General features: G+C 46.6%; 1 protein-coding gene across 2 annotated transcripts in view; it reads left to right on the forward strand.

Moving 5' to 3' along the window:
• ABAT (4-aminobutyrate aminotransferase) overlaps positions 1-16,006 on the forward strand; it is an 88,417-nt gene that overhangs the window by 53,070 nt on the left and 19,341 nt on the right. For both annotated transcript variants that reach the window (XM_036824602.1, XM_036824603.1), the window contains exons 3-6: positions 2,354-2,451; positions 4,194-4,223; positions 5,977-6,094; positions 10,349-10,398. In XM_036824602.1, coding sequence (XP_036680497.1) covers positions 2,354-2,451; positions 4,194-4,223; positions 5,977-6,094; positions 10,349-10,398 — 296 coding nt within the window. The remainder of the gene's footprint in view (positions 1-2,353; positions 2,452-4,193; positions 4,224-5,976; positions 6,095-10,348; positions 10,399-16,006) is intronic.

Below are 16,006 nucleotides of genomic sequence, written 5' to 3' on the forward strand. Positions count from 1 at the left end.
AGAAGTTTTGGCCCTCTTCCATCCATACCCACAAAGACTTGGTACATGGTAGGAACCAGTGCAGTTCTTGACCCAGACCCATCTGCCTTGCACCTGGCCATGGCCTCCCCGCCTCATGCCCCATTGATCTCTGCTCCCAGTGGAAGGATCCTCCCCCTCTATCCACTGCCTCTCCTAGCTCCTACCCCGACCCCACCTCCCAGTCCTGTTTACTCATGGCCTTGGCAACCTCATAACCGTGACTCCACATGACCCCACACGCTCCCTGTCATCAGGATCCTTTCAGCTGCAGGTCCCACTGCTAACTCCCTCCATTCCTGGTATTCCCGCTTTCCAACCCCCAAGAAGTCTGATTCCTACAATGCAATGTCAAGACATTTTCTGGAGAAAGGAAGGGAGGACTTGTGTATCCTCATGAGAGGACAATTTACTACTTACAAATTTTTCACTTTCCCCCTTTGCTGGAGACAAAGCAAGACCAGCACTGGTTAAGAGCTCTTTTTATCCAAATAGGCATCCCTGTTGAATGCAGGTCTAGTTGGACTCAGTCTTGACCAGTAACCCTGAGCTCTGGAAGAGAGAAAGAGTTTACAGTTTTCTTAAAAGTCATCAGTGTGTTCCATGACCTTTAACTCTCTGCTAATGGAATAAATGGGAATTCCCTTTTCATTGTAAGATCAAACAAAAGATAATAAAAGCTGGTACCTTCATGCCTCAAAATAAGGGCAGTGTTGGATTTTAACTGGATTTTACGTTCAAAGGGCTACACTTTATTGCATAATTAATTCAGAAACCTTCTTTGATATTCAAAGCAATTATGAAAAATTAAGAATGAATTTAAATATGTTTTCTAATATGGCTTTTTATAGTTTGGCAAGTTGTGTGTGTGTGTGTGTGTGTGTGTGTGTGTGTGTGTGTGTGTGTGTGAGACACAGAGAGAGAGAGAAAACAGAGAGAGATGCTAGCATGTTTTACTGTTAGTTTCCTTTCCTATGTAATGCAAACAATAACAACCTACCCCTCAGGGTTGTGGAAAGATAAAATAAGATCACACATATGATTTATATGAAGTATCTAGAGATTCCCTAGTTTGATGCAAGTATGGCAACCCATGTAAGAGGAACTCGCATTTTCCAACCACCAAATATGTGCCAGGAAGATAAAAGGTGAACAGGGACATTCAAAGGATTTCTAGGGGTTACTGATTATAAATCATTACACACTTGGATTCCGCACAGCGGTCTTTTGCTTAGGGGTCAGTGAGACTTGGGATTGAAACTACCCTTCATTTCAGCAAGATGCTGAGCTAAAAAGCCCTGTGAGGTTAGCCTGGGAACTCAAGTTTATTTAACCCTCTACAAGTTTATTACTATGCAAAAAATGTGAAATCAGTTTCAAGCAAATGACTTGTGCCCCAAATATTTTTTAACCAAAAAAATCTATAAGTGAGGACCACCTGAATTTAGACATTTGATTATTCTCTCCTGGATGATTTTTGATTGATGCAACTAGGGGCACAGCTCCCAGGTGGGTGCTACTGGCCTCTAGTGGGTGGAGGCCAGGGAGGCCGCTATACACCCTACAGCGCCCGGGGCAGCTCCCACAGCAGAGAACGACACAGCCCACAACATCAATGGGCCCGAGGCTGAGAAACTCAGGTCTATATATACATATGGATATAGATTAAATTTTTTACAAAATTTGGATAATATTTATTATGGATACATAATATTCCCAGTATTCCACTGTCTGTGAAGTGGTAGAATATGGCATATTCTATTCAGCAACTCTCCATTGTTGGACATTTAGGTTGTTTCCTCTTTGTTGTTGTCAGAAACAATACTATGACAAATATTTTTTGTGTGTTTTTGGTTTTTTCTTTTTTCTTTTGGCCTCCCTGTGCTGTATGCGGGATCTTAGTTCCTCGACCAGGGATCAAACCCATGCCCCCTGCAGTGGAAGCACGGAGTATTAACCACTGGACCGCCAGGGAAGTCCCAATATTTTTAACCGATATCTTTGTGCACTGGTCCCGTTATTTTCTTGGGATGAATCCTAAAAACTGAGATTGCTCACTCGAAAGGAATAGGAAGCCGGCATCAGCTTATCTTCACGCCAGCGGGACGTGAGCATGCTGCTTGCTTACAGCTTCACTGGCTCCGGGCTTTCCCATTTCTTTAAGTCCTCAGGGTTCCTGTGGTGCCCACGTGGCCACACTCAGAGTTCTGGGGCAGTCTGGCGGGGATGGGGCTGAGGTCCTGGCACTGCCTCTGTTAGGGACATCGGGTGTTATAAGGGCAGGAGTCTCACATCTGCTGTCCCCAGGGGTTCTCACCATCTTTGTTTGCTGCAGGATCCAGACACATCAGTCAGGCCGCAGCCAAAGTCGACATTGAATTTGATTATGATGGGCCTTTGATGAAGACGGAAGTTCCAGGGCCTAGATCTCTGGTGAGTTGAGCACAGCTGAATGGTGTGTTTCAGAAAAGAGCAAAAAGTGTCCATGGGGCAAGAACACAGCCAAGCTGAGGGGCCCGTATCCTTAGCTGCTTTCAGAGAGTTCACCATTAGAGATCCAGAACCTTAAACCAAGCCATTCCTTCATAAGAAGCCAAAGAAGTCTTCTCAGAGGAGATGTATCAGTTGTCTATTGCCACAATAATGCTGTGTAACAAACAATCACAAAACCTCAGCAGCATACAAGTTGCTCATGCATCCAGGGTTAACTGGCCGTTGGGTAGGCAGCTCTCTTGGGCTCATCTACATGCCTGAGGGATGATTGGCTAGGCTTGTCTTGGGTCACTGTGGTGACTTGGCTCTGCTTTGTGCATCTCTCATGCTCCAGCCAGCCAGGCTGAGCTTGCTCTCACAGTGATGGAAGAGGAGAGCTTGCTATAGGTCTCTTGAGCTAGGCTCCACACTGGCCCACCATCATTTCCACTTCATTCTTTTGGCCAAAGCAAGTTACATGGCTTGCTTTGAGTCCAGAGTCAGGGGCTGGGGCAGAGCATTCCAACAACAGTGAAGGAACATGACGATGTGATATGGCACAGGGCATGTACAGCACATGCCCCCCTGAGCTTGATCTTAAAGGGCCACAAGGAGGAATTGGATGAAGGAGTGCATTCTGTTCTAGGCAAGGGGAATGGTGTACAGAGAAGCCCTCAGGGTGACAGTACATGGTGTATGAGAGACATTGGGTAGCTCTGAATCCCTGGAATTGATGTTAGCCTGTGAGATGGAAGACACACAGATGAGTGAGGGGTGTTGCAGCTTCTCCTCAAAGAAGCTACAAAACCTGCATACAACACACTTTGGAAGGCTGGTTAACTTTGATTCTGTGTTGTAATGTGCAATACTGTTTCTAATGTTTGCACCTAAAAAATAATAGTGTAAACCTTTTTAATACAAATTTATTTTCTTTGCATATTTTGCAGATTTTATCCACAGTGTCTTTTTTTTTAAAGTCAAAAGCTGTCTCTTTTGTCGTTGAAACTATTTAATAAATCCAGAAATCTTTGTAACGATATAAATGATTGTAGTTATTTTGCGTAGTCTTTTGCTGACAAAAGAAGACTTTTTTCATGCGTATTTCTATTGGGGAGGGGTGGATTTTAATTTAATAATAGTAAAATACTTGGAATAAATTTCATATTCTTGTCATGAATATTATTTTGTATTTTTACGTGGAAATACATAGTTTTATGACACTAATTGCTAAAGTTTACTTTATGTTGACTTGTTTTTAAAGAAGAAATCCTTGTAATAGTAAAGCCACTAGTTTGTAATTCCCAGTTTCTATGTGTAATTGTACAAGTGGGGTGTTCAGATTATAATTATAAATGGTTCTTTGATGGGCAAATTTCTATTTTCAGTTAATTTTGTTTTCCTAATGGGGTGTTAAAGCCTTTTTTACCCCTAAATAAAAAGAGAGCCCATGCTTTTCTGGACATTAGGTAAACATCTTCAGCTTAAATTTTTGTTAAATAGTTTATTTGACTGTTATCTTTGAAGTGTCTAAACCTCCAGCCTGTCTGTTGTACTGGTAATTTAACTGGCAGGAATTGTTTCCTGCCAACTAATTCTATTAAGCAATTTAAAAATATTTATAATATTGGGAAAACATGAAAGATTTTAAGCTGCTCTGGCAAGCATGTGTCCGTGCTATAATGCTTTTCTCTTCTCTCCTGCAGGAGTTAATGAAACAGCTGAATGTAATTCAGGTGAGCAGGAATGAAATAACAATCCTTCCATTGCTTCTTTGTTACAATTTAGCCAAAGGACACAAACACTTAATCTGTGCTGGCTCTTTTTTTAAAAACATGCAGCTGACTTTTGATCTAAACATTTTTTTCTAATTTCCCTTGTGATTTCTTCTCTGACTCATTGGTTATTTATGTGTTGTGTAATTTCCACATTTTGGTGAACTTCCCAAACTTCTTTCTTTCTTTTTTTTTAAAATTTTATGTACTTATTTATTTATGGATGCACTGGGTCTTCGTTGCTGTGCACGGGCTTTAGTTGCAGCGAGCGGGGGCTATGCATCTTTGCGGTACGCAGGCTTCTCATTGCAGTGGCTTCTCTTGTTGCAGAGCATGGGCTCTAGGCGCGCGGGCTTCAGTGGTTGTGGCATGCGGGCTCAGTAGTTGTGGCTCGCGGGCTCTAGAGCGCAGGCTCAGTAGTTGTGGCGCACAGGCTTAGTTTCTCTGCGGCATGTGGGATCTTCCCAGACCAGGGCTCGAACCCGTGTCTCCTGCATTGGCAGGCGGATTCTTAACCACTGCGCCACCGGGGAAGCCCCCCAAACTTCTTTCTGTTATCGATTTCTAATCTCATCTCATTCTATTGGGGTTGGAAACTTATTTTGAGTGATTTCAATCCTTTGAAATTTATTGAGCCTTTTTTATGGCCTAGCATATCGTCTATTCTGGAAAATGTTCCACATGCACTCGAGAGGGACGTGTACCCTACTGTTGTTGGGTGGGGTGTTCCATGCATGTTTATGAGATCTATTAATCTAGAGTGTATTCACGTTAATCTTCTGCCTATTTGTTCAATCCATTGTTGAAAACCAGGTACTGAAGTCTCCAACTAGTTTTATAGAATTATTTTTCCCTTCAATTCCGTTGGGTTTTGCTTCATGTATTTTGAGGCTGTGTTATCAGGTGCTGCTTATATGTTTATAGTCGTCTTAGTGGATGGACCCTTTTGTCATCATAAAATGCCTCTCTTTACCTCTAGGAACATTTTGTTTGTTTTACAGTCAATTTTGTCTGATATTAGTAGACACCATTGCATCTTTCTTATGATTGCTGTGAGAATCATATATCTTTTCCCATATTTTTACTTTCAGCCTAATTTGTATTCTTGAATCTAAAGTATGTCTCATGTAGACAGCATATAACTGAAACTTTTTATCCAGTCTGAAGGTTTCTGATTTTTTTTATTGAATTGTTTAATCCATGCACAGTTAATGTTATTATTGGTGTAGTTGTATTTACAGCTTCCATTTTATTTTTTGTTCTCTCTCTGTCTCATGTCTTTTTTGTTCCTCTCTTCATTTTCTACTAATTTTTTGTACATACAGTGAATATCTTCTAGTGTACCATTTTCATTTCTTTCATAATCACTATATATTTTTTAGTTTTCTTAGGCCCTAAGACTTACTATATACATTTTAGCTTTTCAGAATCTTCTTCAGATTTATATCTCAGTCTTTTTTGTTGTGGTATATAAAACACATACAGAAAAAAATCATAAAATACAAATCCACAGCCTAATAAGCAATTATAAGGCAAATCACCCATGTAATTACCAGCAGGGCAAAAAATCCAACACTGCCAGCACCCACAGATACCGTCCATGTGTCCATAAATGGGCAGGACATGGCTTACTTCATCAGTTCAAGCTTAATCCTGAAAGACTGAGGATCTAAGGAACTGCAGTGAGCCTGATCCAGTCTCTCCTTTCCCCAAGAATGCAGAAGCTGTGCACTTTTTCTGCAATTACGAAGAGAGCCGAGGCAATTACCTGGTGGACGTGGATGGCAATCGGATGTTGGATCTTTATTCCCAGATCTCCTCTGTCCCCATAGGTAAGAGCTGGAAAATCAGTCCCTGAATGTAGCCTCTGTCTCTGTGTTAGTTGTGGCTCTCCAGACTTCAGCCGCTCCTTCCAAGATGTACATCCTTGTGCGCAGCCAGACACTTCCCTCAAGGGCAGAGAAAAGGAACAAGTCATTCGTAGAGCGTGTATTACTAGGAACTTTACATGTCTTTTCTCATTTACTCCTCCCCAAAACCCTACAAGTATGGATCTGGGTAAATATGCCCATTTTGTAGGTAGATGAGCAAAGCTTGGAGAGGAAGCATAGGTAGAATGTGAACCCATGTCCAATGTCAGCAGTCTTAGGATTCCTGGAAGAAGATCCTGAGGCAGGGAATTGGTGCAAGTGGTTAACTGAGGGAGAGCTCTTGGGAGAAAGGGCAGGGAGGGAGAGAGCAGAGGGCAGGGGGAAATTAAGAAGGATGAGGTCTCAGCCAGAGACCAGCCACAGCCTGATTCCACGGGGGGCTCTGAAGCGTGCATTGCACCCCAGAGTCCGTCCCAGACCAAGGCAAAGAGGCTGGCCTTTTGGTACCCCTGGGCCAGTCGGTCCTTGCCCATCAGCTGCCAGAGGGAAGGACTTGTGTCATCTCTCGGGCGATCCTTGCCATCAGCTGCCAGAGGGAAGGACTTGTGTCATCTCTCGGGCGAAGCGGCTTCCATTCACCAGGGGCAATTTTGCAGAGAAGGAGGCCGCTGGAGCCATTAGCAGCACTGCCCCCCCGCCAACACACACACACACAGAGCAGCTGGGAGAGGGGTGGCTTGCCCAGGAAAGGTGACCTGGAGGGGCACCAGTGGCCTCTGCCTCACCAGGCTCACCTCCTGGCCATCCAGAGCAAGGCTGTGCTGCCGCAGGAGGGCATGGCAGACGGGGCAAACAGGGCTGATTGGCACATGCAGGTGGCTGCTGTTTGTAGCTTGGATGGCCGATGTTTCTTGGGTCGATGGATTACCCACGCCATCCAATGGTTTGTAGGCTGAGCGTCGGATGAAACCTGTCCCTTAGTGGACGATGCCAGAACACCCTGGGCTCCCCATCAGCAGCTCCCCACCCCCCTCCAAGCCCCTGCACTCAGCCGCCTGGGGTCTTTCCCCTGAGACCCCCCTTTAGGTATCCATGCTTCTTCTGCTTTCCCCCTGCCCAGTCCCTCGAACCTATTTATTTCCCATTAAGATGAGATTCTATGGGAAAAGAATCTACGAAAAAAAAAAAAAGGGAATGGATATATGTGTATGTATAACTGATTCACTTTGCTGGACACCTGAAACTAACACAACATTGTAAATCAACTCTACTCCCATAGGGGACTTCCCTGGCAGTCCAATGGTTAAGACTCCGCGCTTCCACTGCAGGGGCGCGGGTTCGATCCCTGGTTGGGGAACTAAGATCCCACATGCCGCGCAGTGTGGCCAAAAAAATAAATAAATAAATAAAAAGAATCATACCAAAAAAAAAAAAAAAAGAGCTATACTCCAATAAAAATTAAAAAAAAAAAATGAGATTTGGGGAATTCCCTGGCGGTCCAGTTGTTAGGACTCAGCGCTTTCACTGTGGAGGCCCAGGTTCGATTCTGCTTGGGGAACTAAGATCCTGCAAGCTGCACAGTGAGGCCAAATTAAAAAAAAAAAAAAAAGATGAGATTCAACAGTTGGCAGCTGACTCATTGTTTAGGGGAAGTTCATCATTCAGAGATGCCTTGGCCTCTGAAGGCGATTTGGAGCCTAAGATTTACAAAACCCTCTCTCCATATCCTGTTGGAGTGAACGGGATAAGATCTCGAGTTTTCCTGGGACTGTGGGCCAGTCTCTTCCCGGCTAAGCTCGTCATCCTTCACACCACCCCCCACCACCACCCGGGGCTCCTTCTGCTTCAATGCCCAGTGAGCCAGCATCTCTATGGGGGGTGGGAGGGTCAGGCTGGCAGTAGCTGTTAAAAGACCAGAAGTTCTAAAAATTTCTCTCTCTGGCCACCTTTTTTTCCCACATCTGTAGTCATTGAGATGATTTTTTTAAACTAATAATTATTGAGAAATTACTGTCTGTCTGGAATAGTGCCTTCCATGTTATCTCATGTAATCCTTAAGACCGTCCTATACCGTCGGGTCTTTTACTATCACTTCCAGTTTATTGATAGGGAGCCAGGTTTCAAGGGGTTGCAGGTTCCCCCAGCTGTCCAGGGAGCCCAGGATTTGAACCAATGACTCTGCCTCTCAAGCTGACTTCTGTAATAGCAGCCTCCCAGACAGCCGCCCCTGCCCTGCAGTGTGGGGGCCCATGGCATCAAGAGCCCAGGCGTAGGATTTCCTGATCAGAGGGCCGGCTCTGCTTTCATCTCTCCTTCTGAAGCCAATAGGAAATGCTGCATCTGTGGCTTAATTTGATTCCCTGAAACTGCCTTATCTACAGAGGCAGAAAAGTCATAAACATCCAGGCAACGTGATAAAGAGTCAGAGCTGGAAGACCTCTAGCCAAAGGTCAGTTGGAAAAGCCCCACAGAGTGTTCCTTCCTTGAGTACTGAGCACTCCCCAGCCTTGGTCCCAGCACAGCTGGGAGTGGGGCGGGGAGGGGTGGAGTGGAGAGGCAGAGGAAGAATGTTGATTACTCTCTCCCTTGGTCCCCACATCACTGCCCCAATCCACGCTCCCTGCATCCAGCAGAGTGAAACCACAAGGCTTTTCAAATCTGTTCACTCTTTGATTCCATCAGGAGAGAGTCTCCCCTGGGTGATGCTGGGTCTTTAACGCCTGAATCTACACTTGTTAATCTCTTGTTATGGAGGAGATCAGGCCCCAGGTTCAGAGCCTTGGGCAGCTTTCTCACCCTAGTGATAGAAAGTGTCCATTCAAAAGTAAATCTTTTTTTTTTTTTTGGCTTCTCTGCAAAGCTTGCGGGGATCTCAGTTCCCCGACCAGGGATCCAACCGAGCCATGGAAGCAAAACCCTGGAATCCTAACCATTAGGCCACGAGGGAGATCCCGAAGTAAATCTCTTTAAATTAAAAAGTTAATCGGTTTAAAGAAAATAGGTGCAAGGTATGCATGATAAAAAAAAAAAATGTGATACTTGAAGACTGGAGGTTTTTCTCCAAAGTCTGCTTCCTGCTCCAAGAGTCACTGATTAGTCTTTTCTCATCTGTAACAGTTTTGAGTTCTAGCCTGTGTCACTGTATCTTCACATTGTTCCATCATTCAACCAATATCTATCGGGCTGAACACTTGGCGTCTGCCTTTGAGGGTCTTACATCTGGTCTCCTGACTTCTGTGCCTCCTACAAACTTGGCCTTCCTGCGGAAGTTGTTGCCAGGATTAGCAATAAAGAACAGAAAGCCCCCTGCACACAGTAGATGCTCAGTAAATGGCAGTAAAGGCTCTGCAGAGCCCAGGACATCTGGCTCCAGTGCTGTGTGGGCCTGTCTTACTCTTCCCTCCTCTATGATAAAAATCTCCCATTTTATCAAGCATCTACTATGTGCAAGAGACTTTGTGTTCATTATTGCTAATCCTGGCAACAACTGACCTGCTGTTGATGGACGTTAGGTTGCTTTCAAGCCTGCAGATGTTGGCGAGTCACCATGAAGATAGGTGTACACAGGATTTTTGGTTTTTGTCTTTTTTTGCCACGCCACCTGCGGCATGTGGGATATGAGTTCCTTGGCCAGGGATCAAAACCACATCCCCTGCAGCGGAAGCACAGAGTCTTAACCACTGGACCCCCAGGGAAGTCCCTACATGGGTTTTTATTCACGTGTAGGATAAATTCGTAGAAGAGCAATTTTGCGGAATCAAAGGGCATCCTCGGCCTTGTCGCGGGGTGGCAGGCCCAGGCCGGACATGAGCAAACGTGTGCAGACAGCATCCTTCCCTCCCCCAGTCCCTGACCGAATGCAAGCGGTGGACACCGGCGGGGAAGGCAAGGACCACGTTTGCAATTCGTCACGCAGGCCTGGGGAACCCTCCCAACCCTGGTCCCGAGTTAGCTGTAACCTTCATTCACTGTCTGTCTAGTCCAGTGTGTCTCCCACCTGAACATCAGAATCACCCAGAGAACTAATGGAAGATTTGGGGGCCTCACCCTGAGTGATTCTGAGTCAGGAGAATCTGGGCTGGGCCCCAGGAATGGGCCTTTGTGTGTAAAGAGAGTTGCAGGGTTGGAAGGGAAGGGAGGGGGCAGGCAATGGGGGGAGGCGTATGGGACCCCCAGATCCGATGCTGGTCTCTGACCATATCTTCCTCTCCCCAGGTTACAACCATCCTGCTCTCATGAAACTCATCCAACAGCCTCAAAATATGGTGAGTCCCCGGGTTATGCAGTGTTCACAGAGATTCAGAGGACCACTGGGGCAGCCTTTGGAAATAGTCCATCCATTCAGTCATCCCTTAAGTATTTATTGAGCACATACTATGCGCTAAGCTCTTGGAATGCCTTGGGCGAGCAAAAACACAACGCCCTGCTCCCATGGAGGCAGCCAGTTAGCCACACACATAAGTAGAGAATTGCAAACATACTAAGTGCTACAGACCGAGGCAGTCAGTGCTATGTGGGCATAAAACAGTGACAATGATAATAATGAACAATAGTTACAAGCATAATATGTGTAAACACTGTGGCTGGCACTTCACAGATTGAATATTGCCAAGTCTATGAGGCAGCTACTGTTGTTATCCCTGTTTTACAGAGGAGGGAACTGAGGCACAGAGAGGTTAAGTATTTGTCCAAGGTCACACAGCCAGAGGAGGTGCTGGGAATAAAACCCACGGGAGCTGGGCTTTTTGGGGATGGAGGGGCCAGGGGTCAGGGAAGAATGGTCCCTGTAGGGAGAGGAGGGTGGGAGGGAGAGGTGCAGAGAGCTTCAGGAACAAAAGAGGACAGCGCAGCCTGAGCAGAGAGGGCCAGGAAGGATCCAAGTATGACTGGAGTGGCAGGCAGGGGGCAGGTGACACACAGTTTCTTATCCTCGGCACTGTTAACATTTGGAGCCGGATTCTCCTCTGTTGTGGGCGCCGTTGATGATTGATGACACTGGCTGTAACACACACACGGAGACATGCATACATGCTGAGTGTACTGCTGAATGAATTTTCCCTTGTAACCCAGTGTTTCTCAACTTTCTTTTTTCAATTTTCACTCCCTTAAGGAGCCTTTTTAGACATTACTTTCCTAATTGTTCTCCCCACCATGAAATTTTAATACCATCCTGTATTAGTTTCTTGTTGCTGCCATCACAAACTACCGCCAGCCTAGGGGTTTAAAACAACACCCATTTATGGTTTCACAGATCTTGTGGGTCCGGAGTCTCTGGCCGGCTCAGCTGAGTGCTCTGCTTTGGGGCTCACGAAGCTGAGGTCAGCTCTTAGCTGCAAGCTCTCGGGGAGGATCCGCTTTGGGGCTCGGGCAGGTCGTTGGCAGAGTTTGTTTCACGTGTTTCACGTCGTCAAGCCAGCAACGGCTGGTCCAATCCCTCTCTCTGCCTCTGCCCTTAGCAAAGGGCTTGTGTGGTTGCACTAAGCTCATCCAGAAAATCCAGAACCGTCTCCTTTCTGAACTGAATAAGAAGCTTAATTACATCTGCAAAGTTCCCTCTGCCATGTAATACTGGGTTGACCAAAAAGTTCATTGCGATTTTTCCGGAAAAAAACCGAACGAACTTTTTGGCCAAACCAATATATTCGCAGTCCCAGGGATGGAATGAGGGTTGGGGCATTTTCATAATTGTGCCTACAACACACCTATGGTACGTGGTATATACGTATACGATGTGGTACATACGTAGATCATAAGTGCCATAGAGATGTCTGTACTTTCTATATCACAAGGGTAAGATGCTTTTCACCCCCACTGAATTCAACATGCCCTGACCCAGTTCCTATTCCCCCAGACCAAATTAGGCCGACCACTCCCCTTACTTCTGACAGCACATAAGTAGAATCGTACCGGGTGTGCTCTTTATCACGTCTGGCTTATTTCACTCAAAATCCATCTGAAGATGCAGCCTTGGTAGCCGCAGAGGATCCATCCCCCTGGCTTTAATCATTCCACTGTGTGAACACACTGCAATTAACATCCTACCTACTGCTGATGAGCATCTGGGTGAACCTTCCAGTGTGTCTTTTGATGACACATTCACGCGTCCCGTGATACAAGGCCAGTCCATCTCTGGCCATAGTGAGCGCACACAGTTGGCCTCAGCAGATCCCACCAGACAGTTTTCCAAACTGGGCTTGGGAATTCTCCCTCCAGCAGTGTGAGAGCTCCGGCCACTCCCCGTCCTCCCGGGCATTGCGTGCCACTGGGGCTTTCATTATTCTCAGGTATGACATACGTGTCCACACATGACAAAGAGTGTGATTCCTAAAAGGAAATCAAAGAAAAGCAGGGGGACTGAGAGCCCGACCATGTCAGGAACCGACTCCCCAGCCTTAAACGTTTTCCCTTGAATCTGAACAGCAGAAGATAATAGGAAAGAACTCGGGTCCTCTTTACCTGTGGGTGTGCCTGCCTGGGAGGGGCCTGGAGGTGGTTCTCGCCTCCAATTAGTTGACAAGTCTAGGGGCTGCTCCAGCAGAAGCCACGTCCTCCGGAGGGTGTCTGGCGAGGCCCGTTGGTGGCTCCACGCGTGTGTTTACATTCAGAGCCCCACTTTGTTTCGAAACGTTCTGCAGATCCCAGATGCCTCGGCAGTTGGTGCTAAAAAACTGTGTCAACAAACACACCAGACACATTGGCAGTGTCAGCTGCTTCCGGAGGCACAGTTGCCCAGCAGCACGTGACTTCCAGGCCCAGGGATTCTGATTTCGGGGGATGCCCTGCCCCCACCCATCCCTGCCCGGAACCTGGACCTGGATGCCACACCCCATCCTCCCTTCCCCCACCCATTCCGGGGCCTGTCCTGGCTCTGCCCCCAGCTTCCACTTGGAGTTTCCTCAACAGCCCCTCTTCATCACTCCCTCCCACCTCCACGTCCATTCTCACCTCCTCCAAACCACCCTCCAAACTGCGCTGTGCCTGGAACCCTCTCCCGGTACCTACTGCCTTCAGGATGCATCCCAGCTCCTCCATTTCAAGTGTAAAGCCCTTTGTGATCTGGCTTCTGCTTCTTCAGCCTCATTTCTTGACATCTGTTTGCTTACTGATGGATGGAGTGCCTACTATGTGCTGGGCACTGTCCTTGGTGCTGGATTTGATGGCGAGATCATAGTCTAGATTACAGTCCAGAACAGTCTAGACCACAGTCTGGATCACAGATTAGATCCGTCTAGATCACCATCTAGACCGTAGTCTGGATCATGGTCTAGATCACAGTCTGTGCTGACGTCCTGCAGAGGGCATGGTGACCGGCACAGCCTTAGAGAGGTGACAGCTGACCGCCACAAGCTCAGCAGAGTATATCTGGGGCATCAGACCAGACGACCGTTGATTGATGTCTTGGGTCTTCCAAACTCTTAGCAGGAAATGCTCTCAGGTGGTGGTCAAGGTATTTTACCTGTCCTGGGCAGGCTCCTGCCAGTCACTGAAGTTCTGAGAAGGGCTTATCAACCCTTTTGTACCCCAAACACATCATCCATTATTCATGTGCCGTTTCACCTGGATCCAATATCTGGGTTCCAGTTAGAACTTCTTATGTCACCCAGGCCATCTCATTACATTGCCCACAGGTTATACAATAATTATTGGGCATTGCACATGCCCAGTCATTGCAATGTGTGATGAGTGCCAACTAACATCCGTGGCACCTTGGCTAGGCTGGCTGGAGGGCGGCTGGCCTGGTCAGCTAAGACATCAGTGTGACCTCCAGGCCTTTCCACCTGCGTGATTCTGTCCTTCAAGACTGAGCTCCTGCCTCATCTGTATGTTGTGTTTTCCCACTGGCTCCTTCTGAGCACCCAGGAAGGGATCCTCATTTTTGCAAATGAGGACTCTAAAGACCAGAGAGGTTAAGTGACTTGCCCCAGGTTGCACAGCCACTTAAACCAAAGCTCATTCTCTTCCCGCTACAGCAGGTCTGATGGCGAGGATTCTAGAAACCTGTCCTCAATTGATTCTGCTACCCAAAGTCCCAGGTATCTTCTGTTCTTCATGAATGTCACGCTTTGCCAAACAAGAATACCACCTCCACATCTTCCCTGGGCCCAGATAGGCAGTCACGCTGCCAGCCCGGCCATCTCCTCTGTGAGCCGCTTCCCCCTCTGCCGGTGATGGCAGTTCGCCTCCACCCTGATCTCGTGCTATGCTTGATTTCTTTGGAGCCCCATTAATACCTCGAAGCCAAAACAAAAGGCCCCTCGGCAGCCCCCACAGGCCACCCAAGGTCTCCGGACTGTGCCAAGTAAACTCATGTCCAGCACTGACATTTTCGGGTGGAGACTGCTTGCGGTGTCTGGCAGAGGGTGGGATCTGAAGTCAGCAAACCTGGGTTTGAGTCGTGGTTCTGCCCCTTCCTGTCTGTGTGACTTGGGGCAGGTTGCTTGACCTCTCCGGGCCTCCGTTTCCCCAGCTCTACAATGAAAACGGTTAACTCCCTCCACCGCTTATCCTAGACCCACCCGGCTGGTCACAAAGAAGAAGAGGCAACAGAGGTATGAGCCTGCCACGAACTCTAGTGGGCCACGCCAAATCCCAATGCCACCAGGAGGATGAGTGCTGGGACCGCCCTATCCTTGGGTTTCCTCCGATGGGGTGATGCCACCATTTGGATTTGCACTGAGTTTATTACACAAATGAGTCCAAAAGAGAGGGGTGCCTGAGAAGTTCCCAAATCCCAGGCTCAATCAAACCTTCCATACTTTTTAATTCGATGTTTTTATTTTTATTATTTATTTATTTATTTGGCTGTGCCTCTCGGCTTGCTGGATCTTAGTTCCCTGACCAGGGATTGAACTTGCGCCCTTGGCAGTGAAAGCGCCGAGTCCTAACCACTGGACCGCCAGGGAATTCCAGCCTCAATGTTTTTATTTTTGACTAATTTCAGATTTACAAGTTGTAAAGATAGTTCCCATCCACCTCTTACCCAGTTTCCCCCAATGTTAACACCTCACCTCTCTATGGTACCCTTGTCAAAACTAAGAAAGTAACGTTGGTGCATTACCTACTACAGACTTTATTAAGATTTCCCCAGTTTTTCCACTAGTGTCCATTATTTTGGTCCCCAGAATCCAATCCAGTATGCTGCATTGTTGCATTTAGTACAATCCCTTTCTATTACCCAGATCCACTTCCTGATGACCTCATTGCTTATCCATTGAGCAGACCCCTCCGGACTCTTCCCAATCCTTCCAGGGGGCACTGGCTAGACCTGGAGGGACTGGACCGCTCTATTCTTATCCCCATTTGCATTTCCATTTGTGTCTTTGCCATAATGGTGGACACGTGTCATCATTGTACATTTATCAAAACCCATGGAAGGTACAACACTCAGTGAACCCTAATGTAAAATTGTAACCTTCTTTTTACACGACATTTTTCCGGATACAACATCACCTTCAGTTAATGTGCCTTCGTTTACTTAACCTAATGTTGGCATTTAGAGTGGTTCTCTTTTTTGTTGTAAATAACACTCCCTCCTTTCCTGGGTATCAGAAGCGAGTGTCTGTTTAGCATCCGGTTTGCACTGTTGATTTCCTTAGAGAGGGAGATCCTTCTCTGGACGCACATCTATCAAAATGGTGTGGGGGGGCGGGGGAGGAGGAATTTTTCTAACCCTGCTTTTCTCATATGCAGCTCATTCATGTATTAACCAGCTCCCTCATCAGATTGCTCTCCTAAGGCTCATTCTATTTAGAAATTGCAGAGCTACTGAAGCCTCTTTTTTTTTTCCCCTTTTTTTTTTTTTTTTAATTAAAGTGTAATTCACATGCGGTCAAATCCATCCTTTGCAGGTACAGTTCTGTGGGTTTCAACAAA

This window comes from Balaenoptera musculus, chromosome 15 (genome assembly GCF_009873245.2).
Source record: "Balaenoptera musculus isolate JJ_BM4_2016_0621 chromosome 15, mBalMus1.pri.v3, whole genome shotgun sequence".
Classification (NCBI taxonomy): domain Eukaryota; kingdom Metazoa; phylum Chordata; class Mammalia; order Artiodactyla; family Balaenopteridae; genus Balaenoptera; species Balaenoptera musculus.